Here is a 21,853-nt window from a genome sequence, read left to right on the forward strand (position 1 = left end):
TGACGCATGGTGCAGGGAATGGCAATTGAATCTCAATGTAGACAAGTGTAATGTGCTGCGAATACATAGAAAGATAGATCCCTTATCATTTAGCTACAAAATAGCAGGTCAGCAACTGGAAGCAGTTAATTCCATAAATTATCTGGGAGTACGCATTAGGAGTGATTTAAAATGGAATGACCATATAAAGTTGATCGTAGGTAAAGCAGATGCCAGACAGATTCATTGCAAGAATCCTAAGGAAATGCAATCCGAAAACAAAAGAAGTAGGTTACAGTACACTTGATCACCCACTGCTTGAATACTGCTCAGCAGTGTGGGATCCGTACCAGATAGGGTTGATAGAAGAGATAGATAAGATCCAACGGAGAGCAACGCGCTTCGTTACAGGATCATTTAGTAATCGCGAAAGCATTACAGAGATGATAGATAAACTCCAGTGGAAGACTCTACAGGAGAGACACTCAGTAGCTCGGTATGAGCTTTTGTTAAAGTTTCGAGAACATACCTTCACCGAAGAGTCAAGCAGTATATTGATCCCTCCTACGTATATCTCGCGAAGAGACCATGAGGATAAAATCAGAGAGATTAGAGCCCACACAAAAGCATACCGACAATCCTTCTTTCCACGAACAATATGAGACTGGAATAGAAGGGAGAACCGATAGAGGTACTCAGGGTACCCTCCACCACACACCGTCAGGTGGCTTGCGGAGTATGGATGTAGATGTAGATGTAGGTGTTTTTTATTTTTTTTGTATTTTTTTTTATTTTTTTATTTTTTTTATTCTACTGGTATTGTGCATTATGAATTTACCCCTGCAGGACAGACAATTAACCAGGAATACTGCAAATGTGTCCTTGAGTGTTTGCGTGAAACGGTGCAGAAGAAAAGGCCTGCATTGTGGAAAGACAGGAGTTGGATGCTACACTGTGACAATGCTACAGCTCATTGTGCCTTCTCCATAGTTGAATTTTTGACCAAATTCAACATTCCTGTGCTTCCACAACCACCATATTCCCCTGATTTGGCCCCTGTGGACTTCTACCTCCTTCCTAAACTGAAATTTTCACTGAAACGGAAGCAATTAGACTTGATTGAAGACATCCAGACAAATACGGAGAGCCTCCGTAACACACTTCAGGAAAAAATTTCCAGGACTATTTCCAAAAGTGGAAACACCGTTGGAGTCAGTGTGTTCAGTCAGAAGGGGACTGTTTTGAAGGAGATAGATCACAGTGGCATGGACGTACCACCATTATACAATTACAAGCCCATTCTTAAAACTTTCCAATCAAACCTCATATGTATGAAGTAATCTAAAAATAACTACCGTAATTATCTGTGTGTAAATAGATCAGCACCATGCACAACATACTATACAGAGGCAACCAGAAATGGTTAATTTTGCCTATTAATGTGTAGCATGTATTATAGCATAGCCTCTGGGAAAAAAAGAGAGTATAAATTAAATTATCGATACTCAACAAAGGAAGCGCTATATGCACTCTCGGAATAGTAATTTGTAGTATCTTTGTCATTTGGTGCAAAAGGGATGACCCTTTTTTTTACTGTCTTCTTGGTTCTGACGTTCTAGCTGACGGGCGCTTATTGTTCACGGTCTGCAACTAATACAATTGTCTGTAGTAAAATTAGTAATATTTTGAATATATATGAAACTACTGCTTATAAAAATTGTGTTTCTGTCAGTAGCAAGTACCTTTCCTGCCCATCATTTAGTTACATAATAATTAAATGTTGCCCTGGCCATTTTGTATAGGCTCATTGTTGTAGCGACGCCATTAATGATAAAAATGATATAAGCTATTTTAATTGTCATTTAATGCTAAAGGTATTAAAAAGAATAATCTCAATAAATACAAAATGGCATTGTGTAATATTTTTCATTCATATTTGTCCAGAGGTACAGTTTTATTAAGAGTAATTTCTATAAATGTGTATGCTGCCACTGCACATGGGCAGCTATTCTGGAACATCAAGCCTCACCGAAAAAATAATTAAGCATTGTGTTTAATTGGCTTATCATGTAATATCAAAGGAAGATTTTTTTTTAATCCATCGTAAGACGGATGTCTTCAAGTTGGAATACATATGATATTTCTGGCGATTGTGCCCTGAGAAAATTTAGCCATGGCTTTTAACAAACATAAGAGAATTTTTAACAAAAAATTTCATTCAGTTATCAGAATATTCTCTTTAAAAAAGTTACCTGATATTATAACTTGACTCATCCATCTCTTCATGGTTGGACTTACTAAACACAACGTGTGAATGAATGGACGAAAAAAACTTTCTGAATTACCCTTGTACATATGTCTTTTTACAGTTTATTTTGATATTTTGTTTTTTGCTGAAGGTTTGGTATGATTGTGGGATAGTAGCATTTTCATAGTATATGATGTGCTATTTTATACGAGTGGTAAGAAGAAGACCAGATAAAAAGTGCACAGTTTACAAAAAAACATGTAAAACAGTAATTGCTACTGATTGTTTTTGTGGACATTCACTTCAAAAAGCTATTTTTAAAATTTAACTTAATCCCAAACATTCATGATTTGTTTATTCGCAACATGAATATGATGTCTTGAATGGAAAGATTTCAAACAATGAAATGAATAAAGGCAACCACTCACAACATAGACAAAACATTCAGCAGTGGTGGTTGTTGGGATGTTTAAGGGGGACTAAACAGCGAAGGTCATCAGTCCCCCATTCCAAAATCAGGCGAGCCGAAAACCTACGGAGCAGATAAAAACCAAAGGGGGAGGAGACGTCCCCCCAGGCGCTAAAAGAACACAAATGCAGCAAGAAACACTACAGTCAAGAACAGGACAGAAGAGCACCAGACAGAAAGAAACAGAAGAAAGGAGGATGGCCGGAGACTGGTTGACTGACCATGAGAAAAAAAGGGAAAGAGTCAACCATCTGACGGCACACCAGAACAGCAACAGACACAAGGACAAAAGACACAGAAAGGGAAAGGCGCAGGACCTCCCTAAATCGAACCATAAAAAGGACTACTACGGATAAAATGTAAAACATTGTCAGCCATGGAGGCATCGTCGGATAAAACCAAAGCCAAAGTGCCCGGGAGATTAAAAGATTGCCGTAGTGTGCGCAGTCGAGGACACTCCAGCAAAATGTGGCCGACCGTCAGCCGGGACCCACACCGACACAAGGGGGGATCCTCCTGACGCAACAGATGGCCGTGCGTCAGGTATGTATGGCCGATGCGCAGCCGACACAGGACTACCGAGTCCCTGCGAGAAGCCCGCAGGGAGGAACGCCACACATCGGTCGTCCCCTTGACAGCCCGCAGTTTATTCGGGGCTGTCATGCCACGCCACTCAGCAGCCCAAATCCCAATCAGCTTACGGCGCAACACCATCTGCTGGTCGCGAGCCGTGAGGCCGACCTCCAAAGCCGGGGCGTCGATCGCCCCTTTGGCCAGCCCGTCTACACGTTCGTTCCCTGGGATGCCAACATGACCGGGCGTCCAAACCAAGACCACCGAACGACCAGAACGGGCAATGGCGGAAACAGACTCCTGAATGGAGGACACCAGAGGAGAGGAGGGATAGCAGCGGTCGATGGCCTGAAGGCTGCTCAGGGAGTCACTGCAGATCACGATGGACCTACCTGAGCAGAAACGCATATGCTCAAGAGCGCGCAAGATGGCCACCAGCTCTGCAGTAAAAATACTGCAGCCAGCCGGCAAGGAGGGTTGCTCAACATGGGCAGAGTGAGCAAAGGCGTAGGCAGTGCGACCACCAACCAGGGAACCATCAGTGTAGACAGGCTCACAGCCCGGAAATGAGGCGAGGAGCGCAAGAAAACGGCGACGGAGGGCCACAGGCGGAACCGAGTCCTTGGGTCCCTGTGCCAAGTCCAGACGGACTAACAGCCGGGACAAACACTAGGGAGGCGAAGGTGCACGGACCCGGAGGGGAGGCGGAAGAGGGAATGAACCCAATTCCGACAGCAGGGACTGAACGCGGACAGCGACGGAAAGCCCAGACCTAGGTCGCCGTTCGGGCAGATGGAGGACCATGGCAGGGAAAAGCAGGCGACGATTGGGATGGCCTGGCGAGCAATGCACGTGGACAGCATAGTCGGCGAGCAGTCGATGGCGGCGAATCCGCAGCGGGGGAACCCCGGCCTCCACCAGTAGACTATCCACGGGGCTCGTACGAAAAGCGCCAGTTGCAAGCCGGACCCCACAGTGGTGTATGGGGTCTAACAACTTCAACACTGAGGGTGATGCAGACCCATAGGCCAGGCTCCCATAATCAAGCCGAGACTGCACAAGGGCTCTGTACAATCGCAGCAGCGTGCAGCGATCCGCACCCCACGACGTGTGGCTAAGGCAGCGGAGGGCGTTGAGGTGCCGCCAGCATTTTTGCTTCAGCTGAGTAACGTGAGGAACCCACGTGAGCCGGGCATCAAACACGAGTCCCAAGAAGCGGCAAGTGTCCACCACTTCAAGTAGGTGGCCGTCGAGGTAAAGTTCAGGATGAGGGTGGACCGTCCGACGTCTGCAGAAGTGCATAACTCGAGTCTTGGCTGCAGAGAACTGAAAACTGTGAGTCAGAGCCCATGATGCTGCCTTCCGAATGGCTACCTGCAGCCTGCGTTCGGCTACTCCCGTAGTCGTGGAGCTAAATGAGACGCAGAAGTCGTCGGCATACAAAGAAGGAGACACCGACCCCACGGCCAGACCATTAATGGCCACTAGAAATAAGGACACACTCAACACCGAGCCCTGTGGGACCCCATTTTCCTGTGTATAAGAAGAACTAGAGGCGGCACCGACTTGCACCCGGAAAGAGCGGTGCAATAGAAAGGTTTGAAGAAAAGCCGGGAGCCGACCACGAAGACCCCACCCATACAACGTGGCGAGGATGTGATGCCTCCATGTGGTGTCATACGCCTTCCGCAGATCGAAAAATACAGCAACGAGATGCTGACGTCGGGCAAAAGCCGTACGGACAGCAGATTCCAGCCGCACCAAATTGTCCACTGCAGACCGGTCCTGACGGAAGCCACCCTGGGATGGAGCGAGGAGACCGCGCGACTCAAGGACCCAACACAAACGCCGCCCCACCATACGTTCGAGCAATTTGCACAAAACGTTGGTGAGGGTAATGGGACGATAGCTGTCCACCGCCAGTGGGTCCGCACCAGGCTTCAAGATGGGGACAATAACACCCTCTCGCCATTGCGACGGGAACACGCCTTCGCTCCAAATGCGATTAAATATCGTGAGAAGGTGTCTCTGGCAGTCCCTGGAGAGATGCTTCAGCATCTGCGCGTGGATGCAGTCTGGGCCTGGTGCTGTATCAGGGCAATCGGCGAGGGCAGCGAGGAATTCCCTCTCGCTGAAAGGAGGATTGTATGTTTCAGAGCGACGCGTGTGGAATGAGAACGGCATCCACTCGGCTCGCTCCTTTAGAGAGCGAAAGTCGGGGGGATAGGAGGCAATCGCAGAGCTCTGAGCAAAGTGCGCGGCAAGCCGTTCAGCAATGGCGGCAGCGTCCGTGCAGACAGCGCCGTCCAAGGAGAGCCCAGGGACACCCATAGGGGTCTGGTATCCATAAATCCGCCGGATCCGGGACCACACGAGTGAGGGGGAGACATGGGAGCCCAAGGATGAGACATACCTCTCCCAGCACTCCTGCTTACGCCGTGCAATAAGACGACGGGCCAAGGCACGGAACCTCTTAAAGGCGATGAGGGTCTCGAGAGACGGGTGCCGCCTATGCCGCTGGAGAGCCCGCCGACGGTCGCGAATAGCCTCAGCAATCTCCGGCGACCACCAGGGTACAGCCTTCCTCCGAGGGAGGCCAGAAGATCGGGGGATGGCAGCCTCGGCCGCTGAAATGATGGATGTGGTTAAAACACGGACCACCTCGTCAATGTCACCCTGTGGGGGAGACTCAATGGCAGCAGCAGAAGTAAAAGCCGGCCAGTCTGCCCTGTGGAGAGCCCAGCGGGGCAGGCTCCCAGAAGAACGACTCTGGGGTAGTGACAAATAGATGGGAAAATGGTCACTACCGCACAGGTCAGGGTGCACCCTCCAGTGGAGGGATGGGACAAGTCCGGGGCTGCAAATAGAGAGATCGATGGCCGAGAACGAGCCATGGGCAACACTGAAATGCGTGGGAGCACCGGTATTCAAGAGGCTAAGGTCGAGCTGAGCCAACACATGCTCCACGGCCCGACCGCTGTCATCGGAGACAGTCCCACCCCATAGAGGGTTGTGGGCATTGAAATCGCCCAGAAGCAGCAAAGGTGGCGGGAGTTGAGCCAGCAGTGCAGCCAAGACATGTCGGGGGAGCTCCCCATCCAGAGGAATGTAAACAGAGCAAACAGTAATAGCCGGCGAGAGCTCAACCCTGGCAGCAACTGCCTCTAAAGGCGTCTGAAGGGGTACTGGCGAACTACAGACAGAGTGGTGAACAAAGAGGCAAACCCCACCTGACGCTCGATGACAGGCAGCACGGTTCTTATAGTATCCCTGATAACCGCGAAGGGCGGGGGTCCGTAGTGCAGGAAACCAAGTTTCCTGCAGAGCAATGCAGAGAACAGGGGAATCACTCAGAAGCATCCGGAGCTCAGGCAGGTGGCGGAAATAACCGCCGCAGTTCCATTGGAGAATGGAAGCAGGAAGGGACTGGGAGGGCGTGAATGCAACTAAGAGGCAGACAGTGCTTCAGAGCCAACTGCCGCCACTGGGGTGAGAGTCAGCTGAGTCCATAGGAGAGGCCCCCAAGGGTTCCGTGAGGGCGAGATCCGCGGCAGAGGCGAGGATCTCCACCTCATCCCTGGAGCCAGGACTATGTACAGCAGGCGGTGCTGAAACCGCCGGAACGTCCTTCTTCTTGGACACATTCCGTTCCTTCTTCTCGCGTCTGCCCTTAGGGTGAGAGGACTAGGAGAGCTTCTCTGAAGGAGCGTCGGAGGCTGACGACGACGCAGAAGCCCTACGATCAGCAGGTGGCGGAACCTTCAGCCACTGGCTGACATTTGGCTGGGAAGGAGAAGAAACGGAGGAAGGGAGAGCCCCGAGGGACCCCTTCCGCGAGAGAGGAACCGGCAGAGGCAACGCCGCCGGAGAAGGAGGGGGAGGAATCGAGCCTCCCAGTTGTGGAGCAGATGTCACTCCTGAAGTAAGCTTGGGGGGAGCGACAGAAGAGGGTTTGCCCCCAACTGCTAAGGGGGCAATAGAGGAAGGCTTGCCCCCAGGCACGAGGGGGGCAGACAGAGACACATGGCCCCGAGGGCCCACCGAAGGCGGCACAGATGAAGCGACAACCGTCGCTCGCGTGGGCGACAATAACGTGGCTGCAGCACAAGATGTTTGAAGGGAAGCAGGATACAACCTTTCATATTTCTGTTTAGCCTCTCGATAAGTAAGCCGGTCCAGGGTCTTAAATTCCATTATCTTCCGCTCCTTATGAAGAACGGGGCAATCCGGCGAGCATGGAGAGTGGTGCTCCCCACAGTTGACACATACAGGCGGGGGCGCACATGGAGAATCGGGATGAGAGGGGCGTCCGCAATCTCGACGTGTAGCGCTGGATGGGCAACGGGAGGACATATGCCCAAACTTCCAGCACCGCATCGGGGGAGGGACGTATGGCTTCACGTCGCAACGGTAAACCATTACCTTGACCTTCTCGGGCAAGACATCACCCTCGAAGGCCAAGATAAAGGCACCGGTGGCCACCCTGTTTGTCTTGGGTCCTCGATGGACACGACGGACAAAATGCACACCACGTCGTTCCAAGTCGGCTCTCAGCTCGTCATCGGATTGTAACAAGAGGTCACGATGGTAAATAATCCCCTGGACTATATTTAAGCTACTGTGGGGAGTGACGGTAACAGGGACGTCACCCAGCTTATCACACAAGAGCAACGCTCGTGACTGGGCTGGGGAGGACGTCTTGAGGAGGATGGACCCATTCCTCATTTTTGACAACCCTGCCACTTCCCCAAACTTATCCTCCAGGTGTTCCACAAAAAACATAGGCTTCGTCGGAAGAAAGGAGTCACCATCAGTCCTGCTGCAGACAAGGTATTGCGGTACATAAGGCTCCCGCTTGGCACTAGATCGGCGTCCCTCCCATGGCGCAGCCAACAAGGGGAACGTCTGAGGGTCATATTGCGCAGCATCGAAGTCGACTCTACCTCGCTTAGAGACGCTGGTGGCCGTGCGACCACCAGCTTGGTGTGATTTATTGCGCTTCATTGCGCCACATCCGCCCAGATGCCACCTACTCCGAACGAGGGCTCTCCCCAAGGGCGCCACCCAGCCAAAGCAACGGGTACCTGGCCGATATCCCGTTGCCCGGAGTCCCCGTGCCCCAGACAAGATGGGCACATACTCCTTGGCATGCATGGGGAGGAAACAGCTCTGGCATCTGTAGTGCGATCCCTGCGTGGTCAGGGGGCTACCACCAAGAGGGTACATGACGACCCCACCACAACGGACTGGCTACCGTGCTGGATTTTAGGTGTTTAAAGGGTCCACAGTTGTCGTAGGCGCTAAGAAGAAGAGTGCGCACAAGGCGAGAAGGAGACAACCCAGAAGATGTTGGGCGTAGTCCCCCCCACACGACAATAGGTAACATGCAAGATGGTGGAGCATGATGGACCAATACAAAAACACCACTTAAGGTGTCCTTCCCCAAATGGCACGCACTGACGACGGAAATTTGGAAGAAAAAAGGAGGTCAAACCCAAGAGGGGACCATCACAGAAGGCCGAAACGTTTGAGACTCCTTTTAGTCGCCTCTTACGACAGGCAGGAATACCGCGGGCCTATTCTTACCCCCGAACCCGCAGGGGGACATTCAGCAGTGGATAGGAATATAACCAAGATGCTGAATAACAAGGATTTGTTCATATTCCTTGTACTGAAGAAGAATGGAAAGCTTGGAAGCTGACTTCAAATACTAATTTTCTTTATGTGTGTCCATGCTTTGCTCAACACATTTTTTTCACTCTACTGTTTGTTTTCCATCCATGATTTTACAGTATCACACTGATGGAAGGAGAATAGTATTCTACATGTAAGGAACAATCCGCCACTCTGCCATCCAGTATAGTAAAAGACTAGTTAATGATTCACTTTTTGCCTTCCACATTGTTTTTGATCCTCAATCTTGAGAGAATTCTGTTAATTTTTTTAATGTAGGACGGCTTTCAACAGGATTACCTTTCTTCCTTTAATAGGTTCATACCCTACTAAACATTTACCAACTGCATTATTCATCCATCTGAACACACATTATCAGTATGTCTTTGAATAACTATAAATTTTGATTTTCTTACAATAATCCTGCACTTTTTAGTTTAAAACTAGAGGTTTATTACAGAAAAGCACAAAATAAACAATAAATGTTTTGTAATTTAAATAATATTTTCTTGAAAAGTGCCTTTAACAACTGTCCACTAATTTGAGCAATACCTGTAGCAGGAATTATATATAGATTGAAGTACGCATGTTGTTCTCAATCCGACAATGCGTGTGTAAGTGAACATTATGAACATTGTCTGAAATTGCTGCTGGTGTGTTTGTGCTGCATACAAATGAATTAGAGTGACTGCTGTTGGAATAAATTAAGCCAAACTTTCGTCTAGTAGAGAGAAGACAAAAAGGATTTTCAATTTATTTTCATTCTGTTTCAGCTGAACACATTCTCGTGATTTTATTTTTGTTACACAGCAGCGGTGGTACTCAGTAAACATTAGCATTCTAAAATTTGTTTGTCTATCAGTCTGCAGATACAATATTTACCAAGTTGTTTGTTTTCTTTGAGAACTCTCAGTTTCATTTCATCTGACTGTATGTGGTGAATACCATGAGAAACATGGTAAAGGCAGTAATAGGAGAGTAACAACTAATGTTACTTACAAGTAACCTAATCAGCCATTGGTTCACTACCTACTTTTGAAGATGAGGGCCTGAGTCTTCCCAGCCAACATAGCGTGTGACTGGTCCCAGAAGGTGCTTCAGGTATTCGAGGAAGAGCTTATATGCTGTTGTTTCTGACAAACGTTTACTCCAGGATTGAAAATGCTCCAATGCAGCTGCCCATGGTACATAATCTTGTTCCTTCAATAGGTAAAGAGATAACTCCAGTGCAATTGATGCATTCAGCACTCCAGCTCTGTAAAATAAACATACATTGGTGAAGGTTATTGCCACAGATTTTTTTAAAAAATTACAGTACTAATTCATTAATGAAAGGCCTTATTATTGTTCAGCTTTTTGTTTGCTTTTATCCTTAAGCATGAGCATTATTTTATTAAAATCAGACCATTGTTAATGAAGTTTGTGGCTGAAGGATGAGAAAGCATGTTTTGATAAATATATGGGACAAAGGCAGGAGTTTGGAGAAAACATGAAAGAGGAGATACACCAAATTTTATTTGTAGATTAGAGTTTTTAATTAATAAAAATTAATTAGTTTGCTGAATGCTACCAAAATTCTTTTACAAGGTGTATTTTTTATAATCTTTATTTTTCAAAGAGTGACAGACTAAGTACATTTACAAAATGAAACTTAATAGACCACTGCAACCCATCAGCTTGATTCATCTGCAATATAGTGGTGCAGTAGATAGAGTTCAGGTCTTTATGACCCTAGTGGTCGGAATTGTTTTACTGTGTCACTTAGTTTCTGTAACAACTTAAGATAAAAAGACTTAGTTTGTGTGTACGTTTTGAAATGTAATAAGGTAATGGTGAAGTTTAAACCTTGATTGTATTAAAACCAAACTTGTAGCAACAGGATGTAACTTTGGTTTAAGTAGTTAATAAGATTCATTTTCAAACAGCGAGAAAAAAATTGATAGATGAGGAGGCTTTCAACCTAGCAAAAACTCTAACAGGGCACACACTTTCTGCCACCATCTGTACAGCTGTGTTCCTTTGCTCCAGAAAACACTTATCTCTAACTATTAGTTGTTCTTCCAAAGCAAAGCCGTGAGACACAGCACTGAGTTCCACCTGCATATCTGAAGTTAGACTAGAAATTTGTAGTCCAGAAGCAACTGGCAAATAACATACCAAATCCTTTTGAGATTTCATTCACCCGGTCTACAGGAAAGAAGCACCAAGTCAATGCTGTGAGCAAGCAGAAGATGCTTTTGCATCTCTCTTCAGTTACTATCACTACAGTGACAAATCACATGTACGAGGAACTTAGTTTCCTGAGCAGAACTGTAGATTCACTTTATATAGCCTTATGTGTAGCTGAACAGCACAAAACCTTGGTATGAGGCAGTGTTAGACCTATTTTGTGTAAATGTCATGCATTATAGATGGAAATGGCGAAAGTATTATGGCATGCATGTTCCTGTATACACTGAAGTTATTTCAGAATAATGTTGATATTAAAAATGTTTTCATGTTCCATGCCAAACAACTTCAGTTCTCACTTACCTGTAAGTGTAAGGTGAAGGGTCCTAAAAGTCATTAAGATATTAGTTAACCAAGTGAGTGGTGGTGGAACACACTTTCATCACCAAAAATTAGTTGAAAAAGAGCGAAGTGTTGACACAAAACACTTGACCATCAAACTGAGTGCATGAGTGCCCCTGCCTCATTTAGATTCTATATGCAATTTCAATATCATTCAAAATAACTTTCAAGGTTTGTCTTCGTTATTGTGAGTATACAAGACCTGCTTCTAGCTCAATGACAGCAAATGAATGTTAAACTTTTGTGGTATATTCCATTTTGGTGGTTTGAAGCATATACATCCATACTCTGCAAACCACCGTAAAGTAATTTCACTATTTCTTCTACAGCAGCCCCAAGTTAAGGAACATTAAATGTGGAAGCAACCAAAGGTCAAAATAAAATGTAGACGAGTCACAAATTTTTGTTCACATATAACAGGAAAAAGTGTAACACGTAATGTTTAGTGAACAAAAGGGTGTTAGTTATGTAACCATGGACTAAATAGATTATGTTAACCTTTATGGAGGAGTATCTTTAATTTATGCTCTAAGTCTTGTTTCATGTAAGAATGTATGAGGATTGCTCTCGCTGTATTTGTGATCATAGCTAGTCACATTGTATATGAACTGCTGTGTCAAGGTCTGCAATTTACAAAATACTTTGAATATGTGTGTTAAAAGTTCACCTTGTATTCATTTAAGTAACGTAAGCATCCTCCCCATATCAAATATGCAAGTCTTTCCAGCTTTTCAGTGTAACAGCAGCTGCTAGTACTAATATAATTAGTATCAAGCCAATTCAAATTTAAGCAATTTAAGGTGATTTTTCACGGGAATGTATAAAGATGAAATTTATGTCATATAATAAGGTCTACTGTCCCTTGGTGGTGTCAAAAATTGAAGATTCTAAGTCAATGTAATCAAAAGATATGGCCATTTGTGTCACATATTTTGATACTCACATACACACTCACCAAAACCTATAGGGTACTTCCCACTGGTCTAGAACAATGAAATTTGGCAAGAAACAAGGCTTCACAGTACAACTAAAGCAAAAAATCTGAAATTTATTGATTTGTAATTATATCACATAAATAAATTCATTTTTCATTTGCTATCCATCTTAAAATTAAAAATATTCTTGAAAACCTTGGAGTTCATGGGCCCTATGTCTTGCCAGTATCAATGTCTATTACAGGCAAAAATCTTCAAGATTCTCAATTATGGCAATGGATGAACTGTCTATATACATAATTAAGTTTGAACGGAACCTTCAATGTGTGTGTCATACTCATGTGCGGCCAATTGTTTCAGCTTATAAATGTCCATACTTGCAACAGCCTTTAGTCTGTACTGAATTAATGAAAGGAAAATCCATGAAAGAAAATATCACTCATCAAAATACTTGTAGTTCAGAATTAGTGAGAGAAAGTAATTAAATTTAATTCAAAGATATTATCTCAAAAGGGAAGAACAACTTTCACTGAGCGAAGTGATGTGGTTGTTAGCACACTGGACTCACATTTGGGAGGACGATGGTTCAAACCTGCATCTGGTCATCCTCACTTAGGTTTTCTGTGATTTCTCTAATCCACTTCAGGCAAATGTTGGGATGGTTCCTTTGAAAGGACACAACCAATTTCCTTCCCCTTCCTTCCTTAACCCAATGGGACCGATGACCTCACTGTTTGGTCCCCTCTCCAAATCAATCAATCAACCAACCAACCAATAACTTTCAATTTCCTATTTACAGCACTCTTGCAATTTGATACTGATATCTGAAGGTAAAATTAAAGGGCCATTCATGATCTAAAGGCTAAATGTTGAGAGAGACACTATACCTACCATTCAATTTCCATGTGAAGTATGGTACCAAAGACAGGGTAAATGCCTCTATGCTCACTGTAATTAGACTAACATTGTCTTTGCAGTCCCTATGCAAATGAACCATGAGAGGCTATAGTGTACTCGTAGATGCCTTACCCAATAATGGATCTTGAAACACTGTATGCTACCACAGGTTAGTTTTTGTCATTAATCAAATCTCTCCCAATTAAGATTTTGCAAAATTTCTGTGACACTCTCTCACTGAAATGTAGTAATGTAGAATAGCTCCAGGCTTTGTCGCCCCTATTGTGTCTTAGAATTCACCTACATCATTCAAAATCCCCATTTCTACACTCCTGGAAATTGAAATAAGAACACCGTGAATTCATTGTCCCAGGAAAGGGAAACTTTATTGACACATTCCTGGGGTCAGATACATCACATGATCACACTGACAGAACCACAGGCACATAGACACAGGCAACAGAGCATGCACAATGTCGGCACTAGTACAGTGTATATCCACCTTTCGCAGCATTGCAGGCTGCTATTCTCCCATGGAGACGATCGTAGAGATGCTGAATGTAGTCCTGTGGAACGGCTTGCCATGCCATTTCCACCTGGCGCCTCAGTTGGACCAGCGTTCGTGCTGGACGTGCAGACCGCGTGAGACGACGCTTCATCCAGTCCCAAACATGCTCAATGGGGGACAGATCCGGAGATCTTGCTGGCCAGGGTAGTTGAGTTACACCTTCTAGAGCACGTTGGGTGGCACGGGATACATGCGGACGTGCATTGTCCTGTTGGAACAGCAAGTTCCCTTGCCGGTCTAGGAATGGTAGAACGATGGGTTCGATGACGGTTTGGATGTACCGTGCACTATTCAGTGTCCCCTCGACGATCACCAGTGGTGTACGGCCAGTGTAGGAGATCGCTCCCCACACCACGATGCCGGGTGTTGGCCCTGTGTGCCTCGGTCGTATGCAGTCCTGATTGTGGCGCTCACCTGCACGGCGCCAAACACGCATACGACCATCATTGGCACCAAGGCAGAAGCGACTCTCATCGCTGAAGACGACACGTCTCCATTCGTCCCTCCATTCACGCCTGTCGCGACACCACTGGAGGCGGGCTGCACGATGTTGGGGCGTGAGCGGAAGACGGCCTAACGGTGTGCGGGACCGTAGCCCAGCTTCATGGAGACGGTTGCGAATGGTCCTCGCCGATACCCCAGGAGCAACAGTGTCCCTAATTTGCTGGGAGGTGGCGGTGTGGTCCCCTACGGCACTGCGTAGGATCCTACGGTCTTGGCGTGCATCCGTGCGTCGCTGCGGTCCGGTCCCAGGTCGACGGGCACGTGTACCTTCCGCCGACCACTGGCGACAACATCGATGTACTGTGGATACCTCACGCCCCACGTGTTGAGCAATTCGGCGGTACGTCCACCCGGCCTTCCGCATGCCCACTATACGCCCTCGCTCAAAGTCCGTCAACTGCACATACGGTTCACGTCCACGCTGTCGCGGCATGCTGCCAGTGTTAAAGACTGCGATGGAGCTCCGTATGCCACGGCAAACTGGCTGACACTGACGGCGGCGGTGCACAAATGCTGCGCAGCTAGCGCCATTCGACGGCTAACACCGCGGTTCCTGGTGTGTCCGCTGTGCCGTGCGTGCGATCATTGCTTGTACAGCCCTCTCGCAGTGTCCGGAGCAAGTATGGTGGGTCTGACACACCGGTGTCAATGTGTTCTTTTTTCCATTTCCAGGAGTGTATACCATGCGAAAAGTGCTTTTTCTTAAAAAATTGTAATTAAGGAAATATTACTGCTTATCAAGACTATGGAATAAACAATCAAATTTCAGAAATCCAGTATTACTGTGTTTTAGCTCTCATTCGTTGTGACAAAAAAAAAATGTATACTTTTAACAGAAAAACAACTAACAGTGCAGCTTATTTCATTTGTTTCCAATCCATAGTAGCAAAAGGAGCATGAAGAAATTGAATTAAGTTACTGCTCTGTGAGGATTCCAACAAAAATATTAAATAAGTGATTTGTGATAATCCACACTATATTCTGGTTTAATGCTGATCATCAAGAAAATCAGGTTTACAGAGAGCAATGACAAAAACCAATGCACAGAAAGAGTCCATCAGAGACAAAACACAGCAAGGAAATGTATTTGGGTGTAGAACAGAAGTGATGTTGAAATTTCTCCACATTTATTGCAATAATAAAACTATTTTGGAAAGCATTTACCTGCATAATGTGAAAGCATCATCAATGAGGTTAGCTCTGTCAGCAGGACTGAACACTGTGTGGTTTTCATGAAGTGTGGTGATTATAGACATCCACATTGATTCCTCATACATTACTCTATAGAAGCCAGACTGATTTACATTAACTTTGATCCATTCCACATCTGAAGGGACTTCAAATTTCACTGAAAAAAATACAAAGATGGTAAACAACCACTTTCATTTCAGATAAGCTCAATTCGGTATTAGTCAATTTATCATTTATAATTATAAGTTAGATATTACTGGAGCATATATTATTTCAATCTAAGTTCATAATGAACCATTGAATAAGTAAAGGTAAAAACTCATTGAATAGCTGAGACACTGACTCGTGATTAGACACACAAACAAAACTGATAATGTTGCTAGCTTTGAGACAAATCCTCCTTCACAGCTAATAGAATACTCATAGTCCAGGATGACTACTTCCTGCCAACAATGCATCTCGACTGTGATGAAAAGTGTGTGAAGGTAGAAAAGGTGCAGAGAGTAGACTCTGAACACCTTCCAGGAATAGTTGGAAAGGAGTGCCTGCCTCATTATCAGCATCATCTCAGACTGAAAAACTGAACACTTCACAAGGCCTTCAACTACACATTACCATGCCTGAAAATGAGGAATGTCTCACACACAATCCTTCTCATCCCTGTCATAGTGATATTCCACTACCTACCCAAGCCACAAAATATTGTAGCCCATCTTTATGTCACACCTACTACCAAACCTTCACACAAAACTGTGGTAAAGAGTACAGCAACCTCTCAGTGGCCGATCATGCTGCTTAATGCAACATACCAGATTTCAGTGGCTCCTTCACAAACCGTGCCATCTGCATCTTTTCCCTCAACACTAACTTCTCGGAATTACTTGGATGGAGATTGTCTTTGCAACACAATCTTTGGAGTAACCAAATGCAAGATATGTCCTAAAACCCCACCTAACACATCCCATTCCCATCCCGCTACAGGCTATCTTATGCTATCAGAGGCAGCGACATCTGTGAAACAATAATATCATTTATCAGGTCTGCTGTAATTTCTGCACAGTACTTTTTATGTGCACGACCACCAGCTGTCACCCTTGTATGAATGGTCACTAACAAACTGTGGCAAAGAGCAGTGGCAGATCATGCTGCTTAAGCAGCATGCCTGACTTCAATGGCTCCTTCACAACCCATGTCATCTGGACTTTTCCCTCAACGGTAACTTCTCAGAATTACATGGATGAAAATTGTCCTTGCATCACAACTTTTGGTCCCATAATTCTCCTGAACCCAATCTCTGCTAGCCACTTCCCCACACTCACCTCCACCCCTGGCCCATGGCCCTAACTTCACTCATCTGGCACTCACACCATTCTCTCTGCAATCTCCATCTTCCTCTGTTATATCTCCACTTCCCAATTCACTCCTCCATGTCACTGCATGTCGTGTGCATCTCCCTCTGATTGCAGCCACATTCCTTTCCTGTGTGCCCATTGGCTCTCCCTCCCAGTCACCTGACTTTCATCCCTAATCCTCTCTCCTGTTAACTACCACATTTCTCTCCCTGCCAACTTCACCTCACACAGTCCGTCATCCCAGCTGAGCTGCAGTGTCGGCACAATGCAGTCAGTTGGGATAATGCAACTGCGCTGTTGTAAGGGTGCATATGTGTACTCTACAGCTGCAGAGGAGGATTCATCAAAGCCAGAAATGTTCTCAATCTTATTTATGTGTTATATGCAAGTTAGTACCTCAACTATTTGGTGAGTAGCTGCCATTACACATTAAACTATTTATATTTCATCAGACACATTCCATTAACATTGGCTGTCAATAAAGGTTACAAAGATACTTAATCATCTGGTAAAAAGAATAATCAAAGTTTTAAGAGTGGCTTGGCCATTGTGGCACTTCCAAGAAGTAGATAAGACAACAGTAAACAATCTGATCTAGTTTCGTAAGCTCCGACAGTGCGTAACTATTAGAAATGGTGTAAGGATCTCCAGTTGTCATGTTCTGCATGTTATTTCACAAAATCAGCCAAGGAGTTGAAACAAGGGTCTTTTCAGTGCAATGACAATTTTTGCAATCCACAAGCTAATGGGTGTGCAAATCAGTGTCTTGAGATATTGCATTTGCCATCCATGGCAATGACCTTTCATTAGCTCAATAAATGAAGATCAGAAAAAAATTCTCTAAAAGGTACCCAGCAACTGATACCGTAAGAAAAAATAATTTTATTTTAAAAAACTATCACACTGGCTAACTGAGGGATAGAAGATCAAGGTTTGTTGTCTGATGTACGATTGTAGAAGGCAAAAGTCAATAAAGCTGGTGAAAAAATCTAACTGTACAAACTTGTATCAAAAGTGAAGTGGTAGTCATGAGCCTTACCCTATAATATCTATTTGATAGACATGAAGAGAGCAAGGAGTACGGACACAATGATTATGAATTCTTTTTCACTGCAAGTGGATGTATAATCACATTCACACTTGAAGGATGACGATATTGATGCTAGATTCAGGACACTCAACAACATTGCTATCAGTGCCTCTGCCCAACATGAATGTATGAATTTAGTGAGATGAATGGTAATTGCTTTTAATCAAACAATGGAAAATCCAGGATGGAATGTGACAATATTATGAAAAGAAAAGTTGCTTGTTGCCATATAGTGGAGAACACGACTGCAGTCTCAGGCAACTGAAACCACACTGGGAGCTGCAGCACCAGTGCATGATGGGAGTGAGAACTGGGTGGGAGTAGGAGGAAACTGTGACGGGGAGAGGGAGGGACAGTATGGCGAGGGTGGCGGACAATGAAGTGCTGCAGGTTAGACGGAGGGCAGGGGAGAGGGGGGGGGGGGGGGAAGGTAGCGGAAAAGGAGAGAAGTAACAAGACTGAGTGTGATGCTGGAATGACGGCTGTGTAGCACTGGAATGGGAACAGGGAAAGGGCTGGATGGGTGACGACTGTGACTAACATGATATTCTTCATTTCAATGATTGCTTCACAGCCTGTGCCATATGGATCCTTCCCACCAACAAAAGGTACTCTGAATTGCGCAGGTGGGAACTTTCCCTGCATTATATCCTATGTTCCCCTAACCCTCGTGGCCTCAACCTTCGTTAGTCACTGTCCTCACCCTCCAGCCTCTTCCCCGTTCTCATTCCAACACTACACAGCCATCATGCCACCATCACACTCAGTCTCTTTACTTCTCTCCTTTTCCGCTACTTCCCCATCCCCACCTCTCCCCTGTCCTCCCTCAGTTAGCCAGTGTGATAGTTTTTTAATACAAAATGATTTTTTTTCTTATAGTATCTGCTGCTGGGTACCTTTGAGAGAAATTTTTTTCTGATCTTCATTCATTGAGCACTCCATTGTCTGCCACCCCCACCTTACTATCCCTCCCCTTCTCTGCCCCAGCCTCCTCCTACCGCCATCCAGTTGCCACTCCCATCATGCACTGGTGGTGCTGCTCGCAGTGTGGTTTTAGTTGCCTGAGACTGTAGTTATGTTTGTGGTTTTTTGTGTGTGTGTGTGTGTGTGTGTGTGTGTGTGTGTGTGTGTGTGTGTGTGTGTACCGTTGACGAAGGTCTTGATTGCCGAAAGCTGTATTTGTGACAGCCTTTTTGTTGTGCCTATCTGCGACTCAGCTTCTTCGCTATATGGTGAGTAGCAACTTTCCTTTTCATAGTATTTGCTTTTGACTATGGCCCACAGACACACTTTAGATACTTCTTGGAGACTGTCCCAATGAGAATGTTTGCTAGACTGAGGAAGACCTGAGGTGAGAGTGGATCCTCCCAACACATTCCAACAACATCTTTTTTTTGGGCTTCTGCATGGAAATATTAGGTGGCCCCACTTTCCAATGCCAGACGAGGTGCCAGAGGACACCATTTTGAGGTCATCCTTCTACAATTCTAACTCTCCGCATGGATACTAGAATCCTTACAGCAACACCTTTCAAATATTGCTAGAATCAAATTAGACTTATGAAAATGATTAAAGTCTTTGATAAAACTGAAGAGGCAGGTAACAAAAAGGAAACAAAATAAAATTCCTCCAAACCCCCCCCCCCCTCTCCCCCCCCCCTCGGCACCAAGTTAAAGATGCAAAGGCCTGACTGTGACTGTGTCTGACATGAGCAGTATAAATGAGATAGGTAGTAGGGATAAGGAAAAGGTGTGGGGTGAGAAAGAGAAAGATAGCAGGAAAGAGGTTGGGGTGGATGCTAGTGCTGCCTGTGAGTGTGTGTGTGCAAGGATGTTTTACGGTGTGTTAGGGCTGCTAGGTGCAATATTAGGACATTGTGGCGGGAGGAGGGGAAAGTGGGGGGTGGGGGGGCAGAGGGAGAGGAGAGAAGTACGAACGACTATGTAGGTGGCCTTAACCTTTGTTAGTCGATGTCCTCCACCTGCCTATCCTCTTTCCTGCTCCAGCACTACACTTGCCTCGTACTCCCTCAGTACTCCTACATAGTGCTTCCCCTTCTCTACTCCTACCCTCAACCCCCCTCTCATCCCCTTCACCCTTCAGCAGAGCCTCTTGCTGCTACACCTAGCAACTCTCTGTCCTGCCCCACCACATCCCTGCATGCTCTCACAAGCAGCACTAGGATCTTCCCCCACTCCTACCCTGCTGTCCCCCCTAATCAGCCACTCCATGCCTGTTCCTTACTCCTACTATCTACAACTAGCAGTTGCAGTCAGGCCTTTGTGCTTGGAGATGACAGTGGCCATGTGTTTGCGAGTTGTGATTTTTCCGTGTGTGTGTGTGTGTGTGTGTGTGTGTGTGTGTGTGTGTGTGTGTGTGTGTGTGTCTTCTTCTACTTCTGTAAAAGGGTTTTGTCTGGAAACTGAAATATTTATAGCATTCTATTATTCATTGTGCTGTCTGTCTGTCTCCTCTCCATCCTGCCTCCTTTCTGTGCATCACCTCCCTGCTCCTATCTCCACCCATCTCCTCCTCCCTTCCTTTTCTCTTCTCCCTCCCCACTCCCCCACTCTCTCCCTCCCTCCCACCTCTCTCCATTGCTTCCTTCCCCCCTCTCTATTTCTTTCCCCCCTCTCTGTCCCTCTCCTCCTCTCTACTCACTCTGATCTTGACCCTTGTTTACTCTTGATGGAAATGGAACCTTGATTGGGAACTAAAGTCACTTAAATTAAAGACCCCTGTGGTCTATGGGTAGCATATCTGATTACTAATCGAAATGTCCTTGGCTATGTTCGAACCCCCACTGCTTGAATTTTGAATAAAAATCATCAGCAATGCTTGCCAAAGACTTCTAGGATAACAACTCATCCTCCTTTTGCCAACAGCCTTGTCAAAGAGGACTGAGGAGAGGACAGAAGTTCATGGCACTTGCTTGCCCTTGCAGAGGGAAACTGCCCCTAAAAGGCAGAAGAATCAGCAATGATCAATGGTATGAGGATGCAGAAAACAATGGAAACCACTGCACTAAAGACACATACTGTGTAACCACAGGACATATGGCATGTAACAGTCCCCCATTTGGATCTCCAGGAAGGGACAGCCAAGGGGGAGGTGACCACTTAAAATAAGATTGAATAACCAACAAACCTAGATATGGTGGGGGTCAGTGAAGTGAAATGGGAGGAAGACAAGGATTTATGGTCAGATGAATACAGGGTAATATCAACAGTGGCAGAAAATGGTAAACATAAGTAAGACTTTTTATTAAAAGGTAGGTAGGATAGAGAGTAACTTACTGTGAACAGTTCAGTGATAAGAGTTGTTCTTATAATAACTGTAATAACTGACAGCAAACCAACACTGGTGAAGGTAATTTATGTATACATGCCGACATCGCAAGCTGGAGAGAGAGAGAGAGAGAGAGAGAGAGAGAGAATAACATTATATTGACCAGGTAATTCAGTATGTGAAGGGAGATGAAAATCTAAGTCATGGGGGATTGGAATACAGTTGCAGGAGAAGAAGTAGAAGAAAGGATTACAGGACAATATGGGCTTGGTACTATGAACGAAAGAGGAGAAAGACTAATCAACTGAGTTCTGCAATAAATTTTATCTAGTAATAAAGAATAGGCAGTTCAAGAATCGCAAGAGGTGGAAGTACATTTGGATAAGGCTGGGAGATGTAGGAAGATTACAGTTAGATTACATCATGGTCAGGCAGAGATTCCAAAATCAGATACTGGATTGTAAGGCATACCCAGGAACAGATATAGACTCAGATCACAATTTGGCAATGATGAA

The 21,853-nt window shown here is 45.5% G+C and overlaps 1 protein-coding gene across 4 annotated transcripts in view; it reads right to left on the minus strand.

Annotated features, from left to right (window-relative positions):
• The window catches only part of LOC124612366 (glutamyl aminopeptidase-like), a 294,609-nt gene that overhangs the window by 62,601 nt on the left and 210,155 nt on the right, over positions 1 to 21,853 (minus strand). For all 4 annotated transcript variants that reach the window (XM_047140528.1, XM_047140527.1, XM_047140529.1 and 1 more), the window contains 2 exons: positions 15,582 to 15,765; positions 9,976 to 10,197 (listed from right to left, as the gene is read on the minus strand). In XM_047140528.1, coding sequence (XP_046996484.1) covers positions 9,976 to 10,197; positions 15,582 to 15,765 — 406 coding nt within the window. The remainder of the gene's footprint in view (positions 1 to 9,975; positions 10,198 to 15,581; positions 15,766 to 21,853) is intronic.

Source organism: Schistocerca americana, chromosome 4, assembly GCF_021461395.2.
Source record: "Schistocerca americana isolate TAMUIC-IGC-003095 chromosome 4, iqSchAmer2.1, whole genome shotgun sequence".
Classification (NCBI taxonomy): Eukaryota; Metazoa; Arthropoda; class Insecta; order Orthoptera; family Acrididae; genus Schistocerca; species Schistocerca americana.